This window comes from Ursus maritimus, unplaced genomic scaffold, assembly GCF_017311325.1.
Source record: "Ursus maritimus isolate PB19 unplaced genomic scaffold, ASM1731132v1 scaffold_19, whole genome shotgun sequence".
NCBI lineage: Eukaryota > Metazoa > Chordata > Mammalia > Carnivora > Ursidae > Ursus > Ursus maritimus.
The window spans coordinates 29,050,266-29,074,431 of record NW_024424341.1 but is presented as its reverse complement, the minus strand read 5'-3'; the positions used below and the strand labels follow the sequence as shown (position 1 = coordinate 29,074,431).

At 44.0% G+C, this 24,166-nt stretch overlaps 2 protein-coding genes across 3 annotated transcripts; one reads left to right on the top strand and one right to left on the bottom strand.

Annotated features, from left to right (window-relative positions):
- Nucleotides 1-59: 59 nt before the first annotated feature.
- On the top strand, nt 60-18,607 carry TMEM170A (transmembrane protein 170A). Of its 2 annotated transcripts, none has more exons than XM_008689769.2 (3): nt 60-510; nt 12,403-12,573; nt 15,124-18,607. In XM_008689769.2, the coding sequence occupies exons 1-3, from the start codon at nt 378-380 to the stop codon at nt 15,252-15,254; spliced, it is 435 nt and encodes a 144-aa protein (XP_008687991.2). In that variant the 5' UTR covers nt 60-377; the 3' UTR covers nt 15,255-18,607. The 2 variants fall into 2 exon arrangements, with proteins under 2 accessions (XP_008687991.2, XP_040489537.1); XM_040633603.1 differs by having other exon boundaries at nt 64-510; nt 12,403-12,504.
- Nucleotides 18,608-21,868: 3,261 nt separating this feature from the next.
- Nucleotides 21,869-23,650, bottom strand: LOC103662117 (tigger transposable element-derived protein 1-like). The gene has a single exon (XM_008689768.1). The coding sequence runs from the start codon at nt 23,648-23,650 to the stop codon at nt 21,869-21,871; it is 1,782 nt and encodes a 593-aa protein (XP_008687990.1).
- Nucleotides 23,651-24,166: the final 516 nt, after the last annotated feature.

Below are 24,166 nucleotides of genomic sequence, written 5' to 3'. Positions count from 1 at the left end.
AGGTCTGGGGTGGGTATGCAATTCCCCCACTTTCTTATAGGTGGCGCTGCAGAGGAGGGCAGAGCAGAGCGCGTATCCTCCTGGATAGGGGAGACTTGTCCAGTAGGGGGCGTAGCCCGTTCGTGCCCGGTCTAGAGCCCGTACGCAACGTCAGGGGCGGGAACAACTCTCGCCCCGCCCCTACCATGTGCCGCGCTCTGTGATTGGAGGAAGGGCCCATCACTTGGCCGCGCCGTTGGGGTGGAAGGAAGAGGGCCTCATCCGCGAGTGACGCTGAGGCTGCGGAGGTGCGGAAAGCCATTCGGTCCGTGAGTGCGAGCGAGCCTCGGCAGCACTTCGGACGCTCTTCCCATCTCTCTGCGGTGAATGGCGGCGAGATGGAGCACGAGGGGAGCGGCGGCAGCGGGGGGTCGGCCGGGCTCCTACAGCAGATCCTCAGCCTGAAGCTCGTGCCGCGGGTGGGCAACGGGACCCTGTGCCCCAACTCCACTTCTCTCTGCTCCTTCCCAGGTACCGGCCCCGCCCCGTGCCGCGCTTGCGCACTGCGCGCTTTGGCGCCGCCGCCCGGCAGGGGGGCGCCCCTTCCCCAGCCGGCTGGTGGGCCGACTGAAAGGGGGCTCTTTCTGCGCCCGCCGGTCCCACCTTCCCGGGGCTGTTTTCCCCCTGGAAGGAGGTTCCCGCTCCCTCGGCGGGATGCTGGGGGATATAAACCTTCCCCCGTTGCTTCCTCGCCGGCACTTCGGGTCAGTCACTGCGACCCCGCACTGGGGGCCAGAGCCGAGGGAGCGGCCGCGAGTGGACGGGTCAGTGGAGGGAGCTCGGCCACCAGTAGGACTATCTTGCTTTTGGAGTTTCCAGATACCTCCAGGTCAGACTGGGACCCGAAGGAGTCCCGGAAGCGGTCGCCCCTCCTTGTTTGGGGCGCGATGCGCCTGGCCTCTGAGGTCCGCGCCGGCCTCGCGCGGCTCTCGCGGCTCGGACCCCGCACCGTCCCGGGTGGGCTGAGGGGCCGAACGCAGCGCTTGCGGTCCCGCTCCTTTGGGGTCTAGTATCGCTCCTTCCCCCCCCCGCCCAGGTTGTCTGCCGTTCGCTCGCACCTCGGTCCAAATGCACCCACTCCAGCAGCTTCTCTTTCTAGGAATCACTTTCTGAGACCTGTTGCCGAGTTCCCCACTCGTGCGTTCGAGATCTTTGACTCAGATTCCTTTTCACTCTTCTTACGCCCACTGGAGCTTCTCCTGGTCCTGGTGTAAGGGTTTTTCAAAATTATAATACAAGGTAGAAAGCTCTGCGTGCTCACCTGGGAGGAGGAGAAATTACTTGGGAAGGCTAATAAAGGCTTTGAGAGGAGGGCACAGTTCTGTGTTGGATCTTTAAAGACAAGAAGACACAACAGTGGCGATTGAAGGGTGAGGTTGAGCTGTCCAGCAAAGAGGACTGGTATCTTGACCTGGTAAACAATTCGAGAAGTGGGCCTGAGACCTGCAAAGGAGGGACGATTGGATTACTGACTGCAGTCATAAACAAGGCACCTGTGATTTCTCATCCACTGGGAAGCGACTGCCAGGCGCCATTCAGTGGACACCCGGGACTTGCTGTGTATTACCTGCCTAGTATTTTCCCCGGACAGCTGATAATAACCATGTTGGGGCAGATGCAGACATTAGTTTGTAACTATACTTAAAACGGTAATCTGGCAATTCCCTTTTGTTTCAAAAGGTACTGAGATCACATTTGACAGTGACAACAGAAATATTTGGCATTCTGGAGACACTGTTTAAAAAATGAAATGTTCAGGTAGTCTGGAGGTACTACTGGACCAGATTAGTCTGTTTTTGTTTCCTTATTTTCCCCCCAACTCTTTATTTTGAAATTTTTAAACATACTGAAAAATTGAAGTACTGTTGTAATGAATATATATCCTTTACTTAGACTCGTTATTAATATTTTTACTTTTGCATCTCTGTGCATGTATATGCATATATACGTGTATGTATTATATGTGTACATATATATATATACATAACATTTTTACTTTCTGCAGAGCCATTTGAAAGGAAGTTATTGAAGTGATGGCACCTGACGCCTAATAGTTCAGCATGTATCTTTTAAAACGAGTCCACTTTCTGTCATAGTCAAAAAACCCTTATCAGACCCAAGAAATTTAACAGTAGAATAATGGTGTCTAGGGGCACCTGGCTGGCCCAGTCAGTAGAGCATGTGACTCTTAGTCTAAAGGTTGTGAGTTCAAGCCCCATGTTGGTTGTGGAGCCTACTTACAAGTAAAAAAAAAAAAAAAAAAAAAAAAGAATAATGCTGTCTAACATACAGGCCTTATTTAAATTTCCTAATTGTCTGAATAATGTCTTTTATAGCTTTTTTTCTTTAAGGAAAAAACCCCAGATCTAATCAAGGATCACACATTGCATTTATTTTTTTTTTCTAAAGCTTTTATTTATGTATTTGACAGAGAGAAAGAGCACAAGCAGGGAGAACTGCAGGTGGAGGGAGAGGGAGAAGCAGGGAGCCTGATGTGGGGCTGGATCCCAGGACCCCAGGGTCATGACCTGAGCTGAAGGCAGATGCTTAACTGGCTGAGCCACACAGGCATCCCCACACATTGCATTTAATTATCATGTCTCTTTAGTCTCCTTGAATCTAGAACAGTTACTCCATCTTTGTTTCTTAAGATTGATGTCTTTGAAGAGTCCTTGCTAATTTCACTGTCCGATAATCTAAGTTTATCTGATTGCTTTTTCATGATTACATTCAGATTAAACATTTTTATTTAGAATACTACCTATGGGGGGTGACTGAGTCGCTCAGTCAGTTAAGCCTGTGATTGTTGATTTTGGCTCAGGTCATAGTCTTGGGGTCCTGAGTTTGAGCGCCCTGCTGGCTCTGTGCTCAACGGGGATGGAGGGGTCCTGCTTGAGATGCTCTTTCTTCCTCTCCCTCTGCCCCTCCCCCCTCTAAAATAAATAAATCTTAAAATTTTTTTTTTTTTACCTACATGGGTGATGTCCACTTCCCAGTGCATTACATCAGGAGATATTTAACATCAGTGTGTGCCTTTATTGGTCACGCTCATTTGGTGAGTGTGGTGTTTATCAGCTCTCCACTGAAGGGTACCTTAAGCGTTTTGTGATAAGTCATATGCCAGGTGATACTTTAAAACTGAATGTTCTCTTCAGTCTGTCTGGCTTTCAGTTGCCTTTTTAAGACTGAGATAAGTGGATTTGGGACAGTAGTTTTAGCATTATGTTATAGTAGCTATGACAAGAATTATTTTGCTTTCAGAAATTATTCTGAAAATAGGAAAGTGCCTTATGTACATGAGTGTATGGGTGCTTCAATGGATATATAATTTGGGGGTGCTGATCACTCAAAGGTATTCATTCAGCTAGTATACATTTGGCCCAGTGTAGGCTCTGGGCTGGGGGTATAAACATGCGTGAGATTGAGTCCTTGACCGCAAGTTGATCAGAATGTGTTGGGTAAACACACAGTCTCCCTGCTGTGTCTCATCTTTAACTGCACCAATGGATGTTATGGGCACATGGAGTTTCTCCTTTTTGAGGCACCAAAGCCTGCTTACAGTGAGGTCCATTCATTGACCCGAATCTGGAATTGTTCCTATTTTGCCTCACAGGAAAGGTTACTTGCACTTTATGCTAAGTCAGTATGGCCAAATGACCGCTCTAAAATCCTCTGTGGTCTGTCACTTTCAGGGAGCTTAGAATTGATTTTTTTTTTTTAACCTGCATTTGCAATTTAGCCATTTACAGTTCTGCCTAACCCTCCTTATTCCAAGTTGTTCAGATTTCTTTTGTTGTTGTCAGCATTTTTTGGCAAATCTGAATGCCAAGGAAGGCAGATATTTTCTTTATCAGGAATGAAATTAACTCTCTGAAGTATGAGTTTTATTAATATCAGTGTTAAAGTATGTGTGTAAGAGTGAAACCTACTTATGTTTTGGTTGTGCCGTTGCTAGAGTCAAGAATGGGTCAACAGTTTAAAAAAACAAAAAAGGAATGTGTTGCAATTGGACCAGTTATTTATTCATTCACTCTACAAATATTTACTCAGTGTCTTTTGCTTGCCTTTTGTTTTCTAGGTACCAAGTAAAGATGTGGTAGGGAACAAAATAAAGGAGCTTTCATTTTGATGGGGATAGAGAGAAAATAAAATTAAAAGTATGGAAAGGAACAGCTGATCGTGTGTAAGACGGTAGGGTGGGTAAGTGGTGGGTCTTGTGTGTCGGGGGGGGAATGCTGTTTTACTTAAGGTCACAAGGAAGCTCTTTATGATGATGCCATTGGAACTGAAATCTAAAGTACGAGAGGAACGAGACACACAGCTATTGGGAGAAGAACATTCTGGGCAAAGACACAGCAGGTTCAGAGCCCTGGCACAGGAGCTTGCTTAGGAGACATAAAGAAGGCCAGCAAGGAGAATGGGACAGTGTAGGCATAGCGGGGAGGAGGAGGTGAGGTCAGATCCCAGAGGGTAGTATTGGAGGGTTTTGAGCAGAGGAAGGATGATCTGATGGACTTTTTCTTTTAAGTATACAATTCAGGGATTTTTTAGCATCCGCAGAGTTTGCAGCCATCACCACAAGCAACTTTAGAATATTTTGTCACCAACAAGAACCCTCACACTCATGAGCACAGACTTTCTGGCTTTGTATGGAGAAGGCCAGATCAGGACAGACAAGATCCAGCCAGGCCAGGGGCCTGAGAGACCGCTGGGGTGAGGCAGGCCAGACACTCAGAAGCCAGGGACGAGCCAGCAGTCAGGCAGTAGTGTTAGGAGAGAGGTGGCAGCCCAGAGTGGCTGGTCCCGGTGGGCAGGTCATCCTTGTTAGGGAGGAGTAGAAGGGTGTCTAGAAGAAATTCCCTGCTTCCCTGTAGTCTCATACTCTTCCCACGTTCACAGTTCTCTGACAGCAGTTGGATGGGTTTTCTACACATCGAGTGATTCTCTGACACCATTTGGGTGTCCTGCCTTTCGGTTCGGTTCCTACACTGTCTCCCTGGAGTTAGCACCAGATCCCACAGGTTAAGGGCTCAGTTTCCCCACTCCAGATGCCAGTCAAAAGTCCAGGTTGTCGTGTGTGCTTCTGACCAGCTGGCTCTAAGTTGGCGATTACTGTGACCCCCTTTCTCAGTTCAGTTAATTTCTAGAGCAGCTCACAGAATTCAGGAAAATGGTTTACCGACTAGATCACCAGTTTATTACGCAGGATATTAAAGGATACAAATGAAAACCAGATAAAGAGATACATAGGGTGGGGTTCAGAAGGGATTCTGAACAAAGGAGCTTCTGTCCCTGTGAAGTTGGGGGATTGCCACCCTCCCAGCACATAGGTGTAGTCCCCAAACCCAGAAGCTCTCTGAACCCCTTGCTTTCAAGTGTTATGGAGGCTTCATCACGTATGCGTGACTGATTATTAACTCTACTTCCAGCTCTTCTTCGCTCTCCAGAGAATGGAGGATGGGCCTGAAATTTCCATGCTTATAATCATGGCTTTCTGGTGACCAGCCCCCATCCTGGAGCCCACCAAGAGTTCCCTCATGAGAACAAAAGAGGTGCTGGAAATGCCAAGGGATTTAGGAGTTCTGTATCAGAAACCAGGGTCAAAGACTAAATAGTAGAACAAAAGATTTTCCTAAAGATTTATTTTAGAGAGAGAGCGAGCATGTGTGCAAGTGGGGGGAGGGGCAGAAGGAGAGAGAGAACCTTTTTTTTTTTTTAAGATTTTATTTATTTATTTATTTATTTATTTATTTATTTATTTATTTGACAGAGAGAGAGACAGCCAGGGAGAGAGGGAACACAAGCAGGGGGAGTGGGAGAGGAAGAAGCAGGCTCTCAGCGGAGGAGCCTGATGCGGGGCTCAATCCCAGAGCTCTGGGATCACGCCCTGAGCCAGAGGCAGATGCTTAACGACTGCGCTACCCAGGCGCCCTGGAGAGAGAGAATCTTAAGCAGACTCCCCGCTGAGCATGGAGCCTCTTGTGGGGCTCAGTCTCACAACCCTGAGATCATGACCTGATGCTTAACTGGCTGAGCTGCCCAGGTGCCCTCCAGCACCACTATTTTAAGGGTTTTAGGAGCTCTGTGTCAGGAACCAGGGGAACACATGGACCCCCTGGTAGGTAGGTGGGGTTCAGTAAGGGAGGGGTCTCCCAGTGGGCAGTGTGGAGAGATGGAGGCTGATGGGCAGTTAGTATCAAGGCAGTTGAGCATGGAGTTGCAGGACCAGGTAGGACTCCAGTTCCCAGGAGGACTGGCGTGGTCTACTTAGGACCCCGGCTTCAGAGTTGCTGACTGTTCACATGGTGGTTTGACCTGGAACATAAGGTGGCGTGGGGCCAGCCTAGAGGACAGCTAAGTGCTGAGCCTCACCCTGCCCCCTTGGCTTAGGCTTCTTCCACTCCTGCTAACTGGGGCCAGGTTGGTCTTGAGGGCTTGCTTGGAAATGGATGACTCAGTTGTGGAAGTTAGAGGGCCAGGGAGCCAGCCTTTTGTTAGTACAGAACTCACCTAGAGGAATCTGCAATCCACGTGGCTTATTTCTCTAACTGCAGTGTCTGTCTGGAAAACAGATTCTGTAAGATAATAAGCTCCTTGTGGGCAGCGTCTTGTGTCTTGTCTTGTTTTGTCTTGTTTCCCTGAAGCGCCTGACCTATGCACGGAGCTCAATAAATACTTGATTGTTGAGTGAGTGAACTCTCAGTGCTTGCAGTGGTTGGCTCTTGCCACAAGTTAGTGGTTTAAAACAACACAGATTTATCATCTTAGAGTTCTGGAGGTCAGAAATCCAAAATAAGTCAGCAATGCTGCCTTCCTTCTGAGGGCTCTAGGAAGAATTCGTTTTCTTCCCTCTTCTAGCTTCTGGAAGTTGCCTGCATTCCTTGGCTCACGGCCCCTCCCCCTCATCTCTCAAGCCAGCAGCATAGCATCTTCAGATCTCTCTGACCAGCCTGCCTCCCTCCTGCAAGCAGCCTTGTGATTGCGGTAGGCCCACCTGGAGAAGCGAGGCCACTCGCCTGTCTCCAGACCCCTAATCTAATCACACCCACAAACTGCCCTTGCCACCTATTCACAGGCTCTGGGGATAAGTGTGTGGACACCATTGCTTCATCTGATTTCCCCTTATAATTTTTTTTTTTTTACAAATAAATTATCTGATTTATACTTCAACAGCGGGAAGTGGCGTGACTTTAGCCGTCGGAGTAGGCAAAGCTGAAGATAATGCACTTGATTTGAAACAGTGAACAAAGAAACGCTGTAAGATATGGAGGCACAGATTTTTCACCGTGTATTGAACCAGAGAAATGAAAAGTGCTATACGATGATCAATAAATAGCTACTAAATAGATAGCAAATTAAGGTGCAGTAGGTTAAGGGGAAATCACTTAGTTTTCTTTTAAGTGTTTTATTGATCAGGGTTTGCCTTTGCTATTAAGAGTGCTGTAATAATCTCATCCATCTGAAAAGTGTTTTATAAAGTATACTAATCTAACATAATAAAGCCTTTTTTTTCCTACTTAATGTGACTTGAGAGACGCTATATAAAGCATGTAGGCCCCGAGGTCGCTAATGGATGCAGCTCAAGGTTGTAGGAGGGTGCAGTGTGCGTCCCCTTCTCAGAAGCTCAAGGAAGTGCTGACCCGCTGTGCCAGCTCTTGTTTACAAATAGGCCTTTCAGCTTTTAGGAAAATGAAGATGTAGGCTGGTAGCCCAGCAGTCCTCCTGGGGGCAGGAGCAATTGGGAATAAGTGAGCGTTGGTGTCTTAGTCTGCTTGGGCGGCTATAACCAAGTGCCCTAGGTTGAGTGGTTCACATAACAGAAACTTTCTCACAGTTCTGGAGTCCGGAAGTCCAAGACCAGGGTGCTGGCATGGCCGTGTTGTAGCAATGGCCCTCTTGGGCCACATTCTCGCTATGTCCTCACATGGCGGGGAGAGAGAGATAGAGATTGAGATCTGTCCTCTTCTTATAAGGCCTCAGTCCTACGGGACCCACTTTCATGGAAGTTGTCAAGTTGGTGTGTCTTACCTCCCAGTTCACTGTCCTTGGTTCTCTGGCCTCCAGGGCGAACCTGGGCTCCAGCAGAGCCCGGGGTCGCTACGGAAAGCAACGCTCACCTCTAAAACTTGGGGAGCTCCAGCAGGCCCTGGGAGTGGTGTCAGGTCAGTTGTAGCAGCCAGCAGCCAGGATGGCCGCTGCTCTGGGTTCTCAGAGGTTTGCATCCCGTTGGCCCCCCTGGGACGGTGGTGTTCCTGGTGCCACCATAGCATTTGGCAGAGTAGGTGGCGGGATGGAGGGCAGAGTCTGCGCGTGAGCTGGGCGGTAGCTAGTTAGGGCTGCGGGACTGAAGACGGGGTTACTGCTTTGGAAGGGAAGCGTGCTGCTGTGCTGTCGCCTGGGGTCAAGCCGGCGGTGGGTGGTGTAGGAGGCGGCTCAGGCCGGGAAGACCAGGCTGCCCTCCCTGAGCCAGGCTGCGACAGTGGCTGCGCGGGCGGGAGGGATTTGTGGGCACCGTGCGTGTTTGTTGGAGGGGCAGTATCGGGACTAGACAGTGCAGCCTCGGGGGGCTGCTGCCAAGGAGAGAGGGCGAGTCTCCTAGCTGTGGAAGCAAGAGGGGCTCCGGGCCCGAGGCTGGAAAGGAGGCTGCGGTAGTACAGGCTTGTTTCCTGAGGATTCGAATCCTGCCTGCAATTTCTGATCAACATACTGACTGGAAAGGTGGTTTTTTCTTTGGTGGTGGAGGGACAGTAGTTAATTAGTGTATATATATATATATATATGTATATAGTTATGTATTTTATACATACTCGTTATTACGTAATACATATTTAATTTTTAAGCTTGGGACTTTACTGTTTAATCACTTTATGCTCCATATTACATGATCTAAGTTGGTTTAGCAGAATTTGCCAAATGCCATCAAACAGACCAGTTTCAACAGTGTTATAAAATTGTTCTGAAGATATTCAGCAGAAAAAAAAAAGTTTCACAAGTGGTTTGAAACTTTTTATAGCTATCTGATAGCTTTTCACAGAGCAAAAGTGCCCAAACACCCTCAGTTGGGTTTTTTTTTTTTTTAAGGTTTAATTTATTTGAGAGAGAGCATGGGTGGTGGGTGGGGACAGCGGGAGAGGGAGAAGCAGGCTCCCCACTGAGCTGAGCATGGAACCCAAGGAGGGGCTCAGGGCTCGATCCCCGGACCCTGGGATCATGACCTGTACAGTCAACCTACTGAGCCATCCAGGCGCCCCTAGTCATTTGTTTTGTTTTGTTTTGTTTTTTTAAAGATTTTATTCATTCGACAGAGAGACAGCCAGCGAGAGAGGGAACACAAGCAGGGGGAGTGGGAGAGGAAGAAGCAGGCTCCCAGCGGAAGAGCCTGACGTGGGGCTCGATCCCAGAACGCCAGGATCACGCCCTGAGCTGAAGGCAGACGCTTAACGACTGAGCCACCCAGGCGCCCCTCATTTGTTGTTTTTAATAAGCCTTGAGCCCAGGATGGGGCACGCCTGATACTTTCATTCACAGCCTGTCATCCCAGGCTTGAACTAGGTGTCCTGATTTAGGTATGTGTAGAATATGGTATTAATTGAAACTTTGAGTCAAATGAGCAAAGAATTAGAACAGTCATCAGTGACAATGCCAAGGGTGGCTTGGAGGGATTTGGCCTCCACTCCTAATCTCCCACCCCTAACAGTTCAGAAATGCATCTGGAAAGAAAACAGGCAGAGCAGTGGTTCTCGCAAGGGCTTCAAGTACAGCTTCAGAGACAGCTTTGAGAAAAGCCCCTTCCCCTCCCCTCCCACTCTCCACTGTCCCCAAGCCGACTGGTGCTCCCCTTTGTTTCTCTAATTGTTCATTCCAATCAGATCAGCCTTCCTGAACTGCTCTTTTAGAAGGAGAACAAAGGCTCTTTTTTCTTTTTCTAGTTTCTTTTTATAATAATTTCATAAAAGCCAATAAGCAGCTAGAAAAGCTTTAAAAAAAAAAAAAAGTAGGGGCTCCTGGGTGGCTCCTGGGTGGTTAAGCGTCCACTCTTTTGGCTCAGGTCTTGATCTCAAGGTTGTGAGTTCAAGCCCCCCTTTGGGCATGGAGCCTACTTAAAAAAAGAGGGAAAAAATCAGAGTAAAAAGTGAGTGGTCATCAGCCCTCCCCCAACCTGTCCTACTCCCCAGAAATAACACTTTCCTATTGCTTTCTGTTGCTTGCTCTGCAGCATACAGGATGACGGCATGGCCTCGGGTGTCACGCTCCAACTGGACTCCAACCAGGCTCTGCCTCCTGCCAGCCCTGTGGGCTTACCAGCAGTGTGGGCTCCAGCAAGTTCCTTCCCTCCCTCTGCCTCTGTTTCCTCATCCAGGAGCCAGGGGTAGTCATGATCTGTGCCTCGTAGAGCTGCGTTTAGAAAATTGCATGGGTTGAGATCTGTAAACCACTTAGAACAGCGCCTGTGCGTGTCATAAATATTTATTAAATACAACTGTGTCCAGACGCTTCTCCAAGTGCATAGAAATATTTACACACACATTCGTTTGTGTTTCTTCTATATACTGTTCTGCACCTTGCTTTTTTTTTTTTTTAACTTCCAAGGTGGCTTGGGCATCTTAATCCCCTCAGTATATAGAGATCTAGCCCATGTTTTATGTGATTGCGTAATGTTACATTATGTGGGTGCACCAAAATGTGTTTGACAAGTCCCACACTGACAGACACGCGGTTGGTGTCTGGTCTTTGCCTTTACAGACGGTGCTGCTGGAACCCCTGGGCCCTCTGCCCTTGCCTGCATGTGTATTCCTGTAGGTGGTGTTCCTGGAGTACGCCTGGAAGTGAGGTCGCCGTTGCGGAGGGCATGCACACTTGACTTTCTTGGATACACACTTCTAAATTACCCTCCAGAAAGGTTGTCTAGTGTGTATTCCTACTGGGCGTGTAAGATGGGACCTGTGAGATAATGTCCTGACAACCTTTTGCTGCTCAAATCCTTTAATGGTGCTTCTAGGGTTTTCACATTGAAGTCTTTAGTCTGTCCTTACAAACCCACCATAACCTGACCCCATCTGTCTTTGTAGCCTTTCTTTTTTTTTTTTTTTTTTTTTTTTTTTTTTTTTAAGTAGGCTCCATGCCCACTGTGGGGCTTGAACTCACAACCCTGAACTCAAGAGTCTCATGCTCTACCGACTGAGCCAATCAGGTACCCCTGTCTTTGTTGTTTGAACTGCTTTTAGTTTTATAGACCCTCTGCTTCAGTCAGACCAGTGGTTTTTAATCAGGGTGATTCCCTCCCCCCACCCTGGACATTTGGCAAAGTCTGGAAATATTTTTGGTTGTGACAGTGAGGAGAGGGTGCTACTGACATAGTAGAGGGTAGAGGCCAGGGCTGCTGCTCCATGTCCTGCAGTGCACAGGACAGCCCCCCACAGCAAAGGGTTAACCGGTCCAGATGTCAGTAGTGCTGAGGTAAGCTGCTGACTGAGCTCTGAAATTGCCTGTTACCTACGTGCTTCCAGCGCAGGGTGGACAACGGATTTGATCTGACCCGACACCTTCATTGTAACCATGTGGGGAGCGAAAGGGCTATTTTGAGAATTCTAAAGCCTTGCCTGGGCTCGGTGGGGGAAATTGCCACGTATGCTCTTTACCAGATTGCAAAGTCACGATGCAGGATGGTATCTCCTCCTCTCTTCTATTTTCTGAGGGGGCTCATGCATAGGTTTTTAGACAAAGTTGGTAATCAAATATTTTACTGTTGCCTGATTTGCAGTCATCTGAAAAGTTAACTGGACATTCTCCATAGGAACCAGCTCCTCCATCCTGCCCCCTCACTTACGTGCCATTTGTCTCGAAGCCAGACGTTTCTATTTTCTGGTGTTTATTTCATATCTTGAAGAGCTTCGCTATTCTAAGGGGCGACGGCTGATGCTGACTGGATTGTCTTGAAAGTGATTGTTGAATGAATAAAATCGTATGGCTTTTTCATTGGAGAAGACTAACATGATTGGCCATTCTAGAGGTTGACCAACTTGTTACCAACGCGGCCAGATAGTAAATATTTCAGGCTCTGCGGGCCGTGTGCTCTCTGTGTCAGCTGTGCTCCTATAGCGTGAAAGCTGCCGTAGGCAAGACTTAACTGAGCGGGCACGGCCGTGTCCCGGGAAGAGTGTCTGCTCAAAACCAGCTGGTGGCCTGCGGGCTGCTGTTGGCTGATCCCCCTAGAACCATCACTGTTTGGATATTTGATTGAGGAGCCTGCACTGCACCTGGGTGGCTTGGAAAATGAAATGTGCGGGTTCGATGACCGGTCCCTGGTAATCACTGTGCCCGGAAAGTCGGCGACTTGTGACCTCTCTCTGCTTTTCCTTGTAGAGATGTGGTATGGTGTGTTCCTGTGGGCACTGGTGTCCTCTCTCTTCTTCCACGTCCCTGCTGGATTACTGGCCCTCTTCACCCTCAGACATCACAAATATGGTAGGTTCATGTCTGTAAGCATCCTGTTGATGGGCATCGTGGGACCAATTACTGCTGGAATCTTGACAAGTATGTTAGACATTAAAATACCAGTCACCGCGTTTCATATGACTCGTCACTTACTTTCAGGGTCCACTTTAGAAACATGTCTGAGTGAAGTGAAGAAAAAAAAGAGTGACTTTTAACCTTGGGCCTCATTTTGAGTGTACTGTTTTTTTCGGACCTCTCCCCCCCCCCCCCCATTATTTGGCTAACAGCTTTGACTTCCTAGGTTGTATTTTCTCTTAACTCGCAGATACGCCACGTGAGGTTTTATGAGATAGGTCGCCAGTACAAGAAGCCGTTGATCTTCTTGGAAGCTACTGCTTGTTTCTTGTCTGCTGCGCATTGTCTGGTGGCTTCGCGACCTTGCTGATGAGTTAATGCTCCTCACTCAGGGCTGGTTACTTTAAGGACAGAAGACTGATTCTGATGACAAGAATTCTTGTTCAGAAAAGTACCTGATTTGTCTTCTGGTTATGTTTTCCTCCACTCAGTTACTGGAATAACAAATTATAAATTATTTTTACTTCTTTTTTCTTTTATGTTTTGGCTCTTGCTCATGTCACAACGATGAGAATGAGTTTAAATCATTTTTAAGCTCATGATTAAGTATAAATATCATCTCTGTTTTATAGAAATAAAAAAATTAAAAGAAAGCAAAACTAAAAACACTCCATTATCACATCCCTAAGTGAAAACCGCAATTTGCATTTTGGTATGTGCTTTCAGACTTTTTTCTAGGTATAAGTGTCAACATAGATATATGCTTAAAAAACAGAAACATAACATTCCTATTAATTTGTATCTTGTGTGTGTGTGAATTTAAGCCTTGAGCTCTAAGCAGAACTGTCCCTCTGTCTTTTCTTTGACTTGAGTTTTTTTTGGGGACAGAGTGGCCTCATTTCTATGTGTTCTGTAGGTGATGAAACGTTTGTCGTAATAAGAGGAGGCAGCCAGTTTTCTCCTGTCTGCATTAAGGTGTTTCTGTAACTGGCTTTATATAGTATTTTTAACTGTATCACCTACTGTTGCTCCTTGGAGACCTTCTGCTCCAGTTTCCTTATTGGATTCCTGGTCCCTAGGACCTGTCTCAGATTCCTCATCAGTAAAATAAGGATAGTGCTACCCACCTTGGAGGCTGTGTGATGATAAAAGGCAATGTTTATTAAAGAACTTAACATAATACCTAAGGCTTGGGAACTGTGCAATAAGTGTGTCCGTTCTAGTTTTAAGACCCCGGTATGAATAGAGCCTATTTCCCATTTTGCTGCTCTCCTAGTCTGCTTTTCCCTTTCTTCCCTGTCTCATCATCCAAACCCCATTTTAGGGCCTACTTCAAGTTTCTTACGTTTCTTTCTACCCAACCCACTTTTTTGGGGGCTAAATTATGAAGGGGCCCAATGAAACAGGTGCCTTCCAGGTGTTAGTAACACAGTATGTATGCGTGGCCACTGGAGATGGGCATTTCAAAGCCACAGGTGTTCCAGGCAACCAATACAGAAACTGGTTCATTTGCTCTTTCTTCTTCTTCTTAAAATATGTTAATATGCTTTCATATCCCATGTATAAAATGTATAGACATTTGATTGAGATGCTGTATATTGTCTTGTATTATTCAAAATCTGTTTCATGCTTATGCTTTCTGTGTCTCAGCTTGATTCTGAGCATTAATGAGAATGGGGATCATACCTTATCAGACATAGAGGTAAACAAATATTTGCATGAATGAACACACTGACCAAAGAGGATTCTGTTTGGAACAGTTTTTGAGAGGAGGGTCATCTGGGGACTTTGGATCTATTCTTGTCTGGCTAACAAAATCTTGGCTTTCTCGGTACAATGCTGAGTCCCTGTAGCAATTCATATGGGTTCCTAGGGAGATTAAGATGTTTGTGTTTGTTTGGTTTACTCAGTTTCTAGGAAGTTGTGGTGACTAATAAAAACGATTAATGATATGGGGAACAGAAAGGATCCCCTTAGGATCTCTCCCCTCCTGCCCTTTGAATTAATAACAACTTCATAAGCGTAGAGCCCTCCTCTCCTTTTCCATTCCTCTGCTCCCTCCTCTGGCCACTTAGGGAGGGGAGCTCTGAGTATCGTGGAAGGTGGAGGGGGGATTCCCTGTGGCTTCTGAAATATTTCTTGCTTAGTCTCACACAGAAGTTTTGTTGGTGTTCATTGCCAAGATTTTTTTAGGTACCTGTTAAATGCTAAGCATGGCAAATAAGAGATGTTTTTGAGTTTGTGATCAGGTCATGTGGAAATTGCTATATTCTCATGATTGGGGTTATAACTTCCAGATTATTTTATTCAGTAAATCTAGGAGACTTAGTTTTAAGGACTCACTTTTCAACATCTAAAAGCATTAATCATTGATTTGTAAGTCACATGGGGAATACTTAAAACCTAGAAGAGGCAGCAAAAAAGTATAGGGAAAACAAAACATTTCTACAGTATTTAAATTTTAATGTAAAAAATCTAGAACATTTTACATACAGTAGGATTTTAAGTGGTGTATTTTCCTGATTATATTAACCCTGATTTTTTTTTTCTTAAACACTTTTTTTTTTTGAGCAGGTGCTGCAATTGCTGGAGTATACCGAGCGGCAGGAAAGGAAATGATACCATTTGAAGCCCTGACCTTGGGCACCGGACAGACATTTTGTGTAGTGGTGGTCTCCTTTTTACGGATTTTAGCTACCCTATAGCACATACCCTTATGCCAGGAGGTTGAACCTAAGCTTTACAGGCTCCTCACAAAAAGAATGCATTATGGAACGTAGTGTTTTCTTAATTCTTCAAATGGAAGAGACTTGGGTGAAGAAGTATGGGAAAAATGACCTCTCAGGCCTTTCTTCAGTTTGAAGCTCCAGGAATTAAAGATCTTTCTGGACTCCTATTGTTCTCAACCAAAACAAATCAAATCTTAGTGTCTTTTTTTTTTTTTTTGGATTTAATTTAAGCAGTTTTACAGGTGTACCTTTACCCACGCTAGGTCAACAGGGCTTCTGGGTTGATGTCCTTCACACTGAAATCTACAGTGTTCTGTGAGAAAATGCAATGTTGCATATTTCAGAGAAACTATGAAAAATACTGGTTTTTTTTCTGAGCATACTGTACTAAAATCTTATCTAATCTAATCTTGATTACAATTTGGCAGACTCTTCTGTTACTACATCCTCGTGACAATAAGTGCCAAGTAGGTTTTGGTTGAGTAGAGCTTTGAGAACAAATTTGTTGAAATGTAATAGGGAAAAAAGTCCTACAACCCAAGTAGTGGCTTCAGTTCCACTGTTGAAAGAAAAAGAAGATGTGACATTTTCTGGATAACTGTCTTGACCTCTGATTACTTAATAATATTATAAGAGTTGTCAATTTGTTGTTGTGTACATTTTAGCAAAATAAGCTAGCTCATTGAGACATTTTTCCTCCCAGAATTCCTATATCCCTTTTCCCCATCACTTTCATTCTATCAATTTTGTTAAGTTTAATTGGAAACATACCCTATTAAATAGCTTGAGTTCAAAATTTTAAGCCAGATTGGTTAGGATGCTCTTTGGACATTGAGGTACCAAAAAAAAAATTTTTTTTTTAACGTTCTGTTATAGTTTTCCTTAGTGACTTTGGTTAAAATTGTAGAAATGCGGCTTAAAGTAGAGTTGGTGGTTATTTGTTTCTTAGTCTTAATGTGGTCACCACTCTTACAGTATTGGGTGCCACTCCCAGAAAGTGCCTAAAGTTTATTTTCACATATGCTTCCACATTTATATTTCCCTTCAAGAGAATGTATATATCCTTCCAGAGAATTAAACATTGAGTTTTTTAAACCCACTTTTAGCTATCTTAATTTTCCTTCTACTGCCTTTTTCATTAAAAGGCCTAAAAACTGTGACCTTCAAAAGAGAAAGGACTGCAAAAATTAAGTGTCTAGCTTGATCCTTACCACTTCAGCTGTGTTGAATGGAATGTAGCCATTGCTCTGTGTTCAGAATAGTTTCTGATCATTAAATCTGATGTTTTTAAAGGAAAGTTTTCATTGTGGCAGTAAGGCTAACAGCCTGTGGGGTTATCTACACACAAGCGTATCTATTCCTTTTAAAGCAATATGTCCTCTGGCTTCTGATTAAAAATAGCCAAAAGGACCAACTTACCAGGGAAAGTTAAAGAGGAGGAATTAAAAAGAGATCACAGAAATTAATTGGCCATTTTCTTTTAACTAACAGGCCATTAGACCACGTACCAAAATTACAGTGACATACGCTCAGACTAGGTGGAAAATTACAAGTAGACTTGGAATGCTGGCAAATGTTTTTACAAATTCCCCAACGAGTTTCTCTCCGATGTGCAAATCTTTCTAGCAAATTTTAAGTCTTTTCTTTTAAGATTTTTTTTTTTAAAGATTTTATTTATTTCAGAGAGAGAGAGATTGACAGCAGGAGCAGGGGGAGGGGCAGAGGGAAAAGCAGACTCCCTACTGAGCAGGGAGCTCACCCACAACGACATGGGACATGATCCCAGGACCCTGAGATCAGGTCCTGAGCCGAAGGCAGACACTTAACCAACTGAACCATTCAGTTGCCCCACGATTTTAAGTTATCTCTGTACCCAGCGTGGGGCTCAAACTCACAACCCCAATATCAAGCGTCACATGCTCCACTGGCTGAGCCAGCCAGGCACCTCTAAGTCTTTAAATGAGACTCCATTTTTCAGTTCAAGGACTTGTGATTTTGCAAAGTATCCCTTCAGTTTAAGAAATTTGGGACATTATATCCTTTGTTACAGAAAATTATTTTAATCATTTCTCTTGAAGTATGCCTCTTATTAGAATTCCCATCTAAAACATTCTTTTGGATAGAATTTTACAAATTGAACATATGGTTCTATGGTTGTTAGGCACCTCCCCCTGAATACTAATTTTTGAACATATTGATCGATGATTTAAATATTTGGTTATTAGAGCCAAGACAGAAAACTTAATGCATTTTGAAAGGTGTTTTTGTTTCCATCTGTTTCTTTGCTATACTTTGATTATCCACTCTTTTTAAAAACTTCAAATATAAGAATGTGTCTTTAAATTATTGAATATTTCATCCATCCCAGTATGTGAACATTCTCCTGTGAATAAATTTATATAGACCTTTATATACATTGAGAATTGTAGCTTGAAAGGTTTTTAAGGAGAAACTATTTGAATGATAAAGAATAGGTCTAGTCCACCTTGGGTTTTTTTTTTTTTTTTTTTAATTTCTCTTCTCAAATACACAATTATTTGGGGGCGGTCACTCAGATGGAAAAATATTGGCATATGTGTTGAACATTTTATTTTACTATATATGGTTTTAAGAATTTTTGCCAACGGCTAACTGGCTTTCTTAGGGCCTATGCAACCCCCCCTTTCCCAGCTGGACATCCACTTTTCTTTTCTTTTTTTTCCCGTTTTTTTTTTTTTTTTTTTTAATGCAGGGGAGGGAGGCAGCTCCCAACCATAAAAGCTCCGTTCTTTAATATGGGTGTTTGGGGATGAAGGCATTTTATGAAGACAAGTCCATATAAAATATTTAATGAATATCTCAAGAGAAGGATGTCTCTCTCTGCTCTCAACTCATTTTTTAATTTTTCGGCAAAACATTACTTCTTAGGAAATGTTTAAACAAGTGAGAAAAAGTTGATGCAAGTAAACCACTCCTTATGTTTTTTACATTTTAAATTGTATGTTGGCTTTTGATTTCAGTGTCCTTTCTAACTGCTATGGTTTGAATTAAGTTCTCATTACAACTGCATTGCATACCATCCTTCCCTAAGACACCAGTTCCTGGAATGTGAAGCCCTTGTGCCATTAGCTGTCCACATGCAGAATGTTTTGTGTACGTGCATTTCTTTTTCTTGCACTGTTAGGCTGGTTGTGACTCAAATCAGCTTAACTTTTGTATTAGATTATTCCACTAACTGCTATCGTCAAAATGATCAACACTTTGTACAATAGAAAATTATTTAAATTTTATTTTTCTACTGACATTTCTAATGCTGGTATAAATGTTTATCAATAAAGAATTAATTTCAATTCTGTGAACTGGAACGGTTATTTTTTTTTTCAGTGGTCAGTGAATTTAATCTTTCACAATAAAGTTGTCTGACTTAGACTTTTGGATTTTTAAATAACTTCGTACTTACCATATGTTTAACTGTTTCTTTTACATCCAACTTCTTAAATAATTTATGGTAAAGTTCTTGTTCAAAGATGTGATCAAACTGTATGCACGTATGAACTCGAGTCCTACTAACTGCACTTTTTGGGCTGTATCATGCCATCAAGAAGCTTTTTGTCTGATTCCACACTGGGATAGCTGAAAGCTGATACAGTATATGAAAAAAATTTTTTCAACAGTGGGTTCACATGAAGAGCAGCTCTGATGTTGGTTTAGCACTCTCGGTGACTCCACAGAAGTCTTGTTCTGCTCTGCCATTTTCAGCAAATTGTCCAGTTTGGGTGTCTTACATCATGGTCACAAGATAGATGACCCATGTAGTTCTAGGCGTTGTAGACAAACACAATGTCTGGCAGGAGACTGCCCATCCATTCTCTTTATTTTTTATTGAGGTACAATATACAGTAAAGTGCACACATCTTAAAGGTACAGCGTGATGAATTTTTACATATTCATACGTTTATGTAGCTACCACTCACAACAAGCTACAGAACAATTTCTAACACCCCAGGAGAACCCCACATGCAGAGTTGGGCCAGAAGCCCCTTAGATTGTATGTATCCAGGACCCAAGGCAAGAGGAACTTTTCTTCAATTTTCAAAAGGCGATAACCCAAGATTGGACAACAGAAAGAGACTGTGTAAGATGAGGGGTCAAAGGTGCTGAGTATGGTAGCGCGGACCCCATAAACCAGTGCAACATTATTACGACACTGTAATAATGAACCAGGAATCTAAGAGAGAGTTGAGGGAATCTGCACTCTGGCCAACTGGAGAGCCCTGTCTAAAGGGGCCAACCATTGCTTGGTTCCAGCCTATTTCCACTTGGTGGGACTTTGAGCCCAAAATAGCCATTTTCCAATTTTTCAAGCGAAGCTGGAAATGTAGATTATCTGAAATCTCCATTTTTAAGTGCTTACAACAAATTTGAATCCATGTAAAATGCTTTTCAGGTGAAACAACACGTGCCTTTGAGCCGGAGTTGGCCTCTTCATTAAATTATTTGAAACAATGGAAAATAGCGCCTACCCTGGTTATCCTTAAAGTGGTTAGAAACTTTGTGAATTTGAACAAATGTATGGAGTGCTAGTGAGCTGTAAAAAGACTGGGAGAAACGAGATGATGCTGGAGGAAAAAGTCTGCTAAAGAACCCCAACACATCCTTTCCCCCAGACTTGGACCCCAGCGATGGGGAAAAAAGCTATGTCCCAGTTTGTCACTGCACGTTCCACCTACCCTGTCCAAGGGAAAAGGCTGAGCACGTTAAGCTTACAAATATTGGGTCCTAATTTCACATCTGTTTTTCTATTCTCCCATAAGGTAGATCGACTGAAATGGATCGTAGACCTAAATACACAAACTAAAACTATAAAACTTAAAACAGGCGTTAAATTTCGTGATATTGAGTTTAGGCAAAGCCTTCTTAGATAGAAGCCCAAAAAGTACCAGGGACAAGAGAAAAACATATATTGGACTTCATCAAAATGAGAAATTTTATGCTTCAAAGGATGCTATCAAGAGAGTGATGGCACACAACAGGAGGAAATATTTTCAAGGCCTTTGTTTTATGAGACTGGTATTCAGAGTATATAAAGAACCCTTACAACTCAACCATGAAAAGAAAAATGACCAGATTTTAAAATGGACAAAGGATCTGGATAGACATTCTCCGAAGAACATACACCACGGCCAATAAAGACACGAAAAGATGCCTAACATCATTACCGAACAGGGAAGTGCAAATCGAAAATACGATGAAATGTGGCTTCACACCCAGTAGGATGGCTTTAATCAAAGAGACAGGAGTATTGGCAAGGCGTGCAGAAACTGGAACCTTCATACATTGCTGCTGAGGATGTAAAATGGCACAGCTGCTTTGGGAAACAATCTGGCAGTTTTCCTTGAAAGGTAAAGCACAGAATTACTATATGATCAAGCAACTCCATGGGTATATATCTAAGAGAAGTTAACTCTAAAGATGTGCTAAGTGAGAGAAGACAATCCCAAAAGACCACGTATATAATACCATTTGTAGGAAAAGTCCAGAATAGGCAAACTATAGAGACAGAAAGATGAAGCCTGAGGCTGGGGACTGGGGAGAAATGGGTGAGGGGCTCATTTTTGGTATGATGGTTGCATAAGTCTGTGAATTTACCAGAACTATTGAATTGTGTACTTTCAATGGGTACATTTTATGTGAACTATGTTTCAATTAGGCTGTTTTTTAAAAAGTTGCCTGGCATACTGCCACTGTAATGTCCTTTTAATCACAAATGTGTGTTCATCTATTTCTTCATTAGATAACTGTGGACTGGGTGAGTCAGACTTTCAGCTGTAAAAAAACGTAAACCTGAACAATGAGGATGTTAACTGTTGATGTCTCATCTGCATTTGTGTCTGATTACTGCCTCCCATAATTGGATTATAATTTTTAAAATTTTAGTCTGGTAAAATTATGAAGATCGTATGTGGCTGTTCTTGCAAATGGATTCACTTGAAGGATTCGTGTGGATAATGTCTGAATTCTAGAATGCAGTCGATTCCTGTTGACAGGAACGTCTCTAAAGTCACCGTGCACACTCAACGAATACCGAACCACTATTGGGGGAAACACAGGGTTGGGTTCGTGCGAGTCTCTGATCACAACATTTCTGTCAACTGATCAACACATAATCTTGTTTTATGTCTGTTTCTGTTCAAAGACACCTTATTTAATATATCTTCCTTACAATAGTTATGTGCAGTATTTCTTTATAATAAAACGATATTTCAATTACAGCATTTTTGTGTAATGTCCTCCGCAATACTGCGACTGTATTACTTAACTCCTTCCCTCAGTCATATGCACACATGCAGTACACACGTGTATATAGTACATGTAGCAAACACATAGTATAACATACGATATTCACCTAAACACAGAGTACTGTGAACACATACTGTATACTGCACAGCAATGCAAATAGAGTCCTGAAAAAACCAGAGATTTCATGAAAAGGTTAACTAGAATCTTACTGTTGATGGAATGGCGGAATGTGTGATGGTGCAGCACACAGTGTGGTTAAACCTCTTGACCTTGGCTTGCCCCATGAAAACCAAGGAAGAGGCAGGTGGAATTTATTTTGCAGAAGAGGAAGAGGGCAGCATGTCCACATTTGGCAGTTCAACCTCAGGAGTTTGCCTCTCATGACTTGTTGACGGAGTCGGCAACTCTCCCTCCCAAACTGGCTCAAAAAGTTGGGTCAGCCTTGTCTGCTTGGCTTTTTGCCTCAAATTTTTAAGCATCTTGGCATAAGGAGCAAATGCCGTGGAGGTGAGGCGCTTAAATTTGAGGCTGCGATCAAGCATAGGGTCACACTCTTCCATGTCACTGAAAATTCTTTCCAAGGCAGAATTCCATTCTGATATTTTAGTCACTGTAAGAGGGTCAATTCTTGAAGTCTTAGGCTGGCTTTCATCACCGTCCTCGTCATTGCCGACTCCAGTGCCTTGTTTTGCCATCTCATCCAGGTCTTCGTTGGTGGGTTCTACTGCCTTCTCTGTCAGAATTTCCTCCACGTCTTCCTCCTTCATGTCATCAAATCCTTCTCCAGTTATTTGATGTGCAATATGCATTATGTTTTTGACACTGTCCTTTATAGTTTCTGTAACATCTTCAAAGCCTTCGAAATCTTGCACACAGTCTGGCCAAACATTTTTCCAACAGCTATTGATAGTAGCTTGTTTGATGCTGTCCCAGGCTGTCCCAACATAATCAATAACGTTGCGTAGAGTGACTGACTTCCAATAGTCCAACATGGTAGTCTCCGTGTTGGACTTGAGAGCCTCAAAGGCCTTGCTATAAAGCTCCCTGGTGTAGTGTGCCTTGAAAGCTTTTATTATACCCTGATCCAGGGGCTGGATGAGAGACGTAGTGTTTGGGGGCATGAAAAGAACTTCTACGTTGGGGTGGGCATTTTTGAGTTCTTCACAGCAATGGACTGGGGCATTATCCAAAATTAATAAAACCTTGAAGGCAAGGTTTCTGCCCTGGAGGTAGCACTCGACTTCCGGTATGAAGCAGTTGTGGAACCAATCGGATGTCATCCACGCTTTTTTGTTCCACCTCCAATGGACCGGCATATGGTTCACGCTTTTCCCTGTAAGTGCTGGTGGATTCTGGGCTCTGTATACCATTAGGGGTTTGCACTTGAAGTCGCCCTTGGCATTGGTACACAATAGCAAGGTTGCATAGTCTTGGAATGATTTAAAGCCAGGGGCTTTGCAGGCCATTCGCGTTATATAGGTTCTTTTGCCAACGTCCTTGTAAAATAAGCCAGTCTCATCAGCGTTGAAAACCTGCTCTTCCACATATCCTTTCTCCTGTATAACATTCAGCAAGTATTTTTTAAATCCTTCCGCAGCGTCCTGATCTGCAGAATTTGCCTCACCCGCAAGTTTAACATTGTTCACACCATACCGCCTTTTGAAACGTGCAAGCCAGCCAGCGCTAGCGGAGAAAGGTTTAACATATTTCTGGCCCTGGGTAACATGACCATAAATTTCTTTGGCTTTCAGCCTCACGACAATGCTGTCCACCACACCTTTTTTATCGGTGGTCATCTCATGAATCCATAAATTCAGCCGCTTTTCCATCTTTTCCATTGCTTCCTCACGCACTATAGACGTTACTTTAGCACTTTCCGGAGCAGCCTCACGTACAGATCGGCGAATTTCCTTTTCCTTTTTTTTGATGTACCGGATTGTTGATTCATTAACATTGAACTCACGGCCAACAGCACTACAACTCATGCCTGAACGAAGTTTGTCTAACACACGTATTTTCTCCATAAGGCACATCACAGCCTTCTTGCGCTTAGGAGCACTAGGCAACACTTGACCGCTACGCTTGGGGGTCATTTTAAACAGCGAAATCACCACCAAAAAGCGCAAAAATGCAAAAAACGTGCCCCTAAATAAACTGCGAGAAGGACAATTATTTAGAGCATGAGAGATGAAGCAAGAAAGCCCATTGTGTCTGCCTTGTTCAACCTCAGTAATTACACCACACCACTGGTTGACTCAAGTTTCACCCTCTGCGCATGTCCGCGAATAACCCCAGAAAGCACCGCGAATATTGATTTTTGGGGTTACAGTAAGTTTAAACAAGTAAGCGAATTCGAAAATACCAACTTGTGAATAACGAAGGTCAACTGTATCCCCAATGACTTGGAATTCTGTTTAAGCACATTTATTAAATCAGAGCGACCAGACAGCGCTGAAGACTACAAGTTCCAGCATGCACCGTTGCAGCGCGGAGCCCGTGCTCTCAACCACTACAGTACCGTCAGGCGCGGGACATTGGCCCGGAAGAGTCGCGTTTAGACGACGTAGCCCTCTCTGCGCATGCGCACATCTTGCGGGGCGGGGGGGGGG

Bases quoted from the DNA above. Each gene is read 5' to 3' on its own strand.
- TMEM170A (XM_008689769.2), top strand. From the start codon at position 378: ATGGAGCACGAGGGGAGCGGCGGCAGCGGGGGGTCGGCCGGGCTCCTA. The intron at 511-12,402 runs GTACCGGCCCCG...TTTTCCTTGTAG, and splicing joins TTCTCTCTGCTCCTTCCCAG to AGATGTGGTATGGTGTGTTC. The intron at 12,574-15,123 runs GTATGTTAGACA...TTTTTTGAGCAG, and splicing joins TACTGCTGGAATCTTGACAA to GTGCTGCAATTGCTGGAGTA.
- LOC103662117 (XM_008689768.1), bottom strand. From the start codon at position 23,650: ATGACCCCCAAGCGTAGCGGTCAAGTGTTGCCTAGTGCTCCTAAGCGC.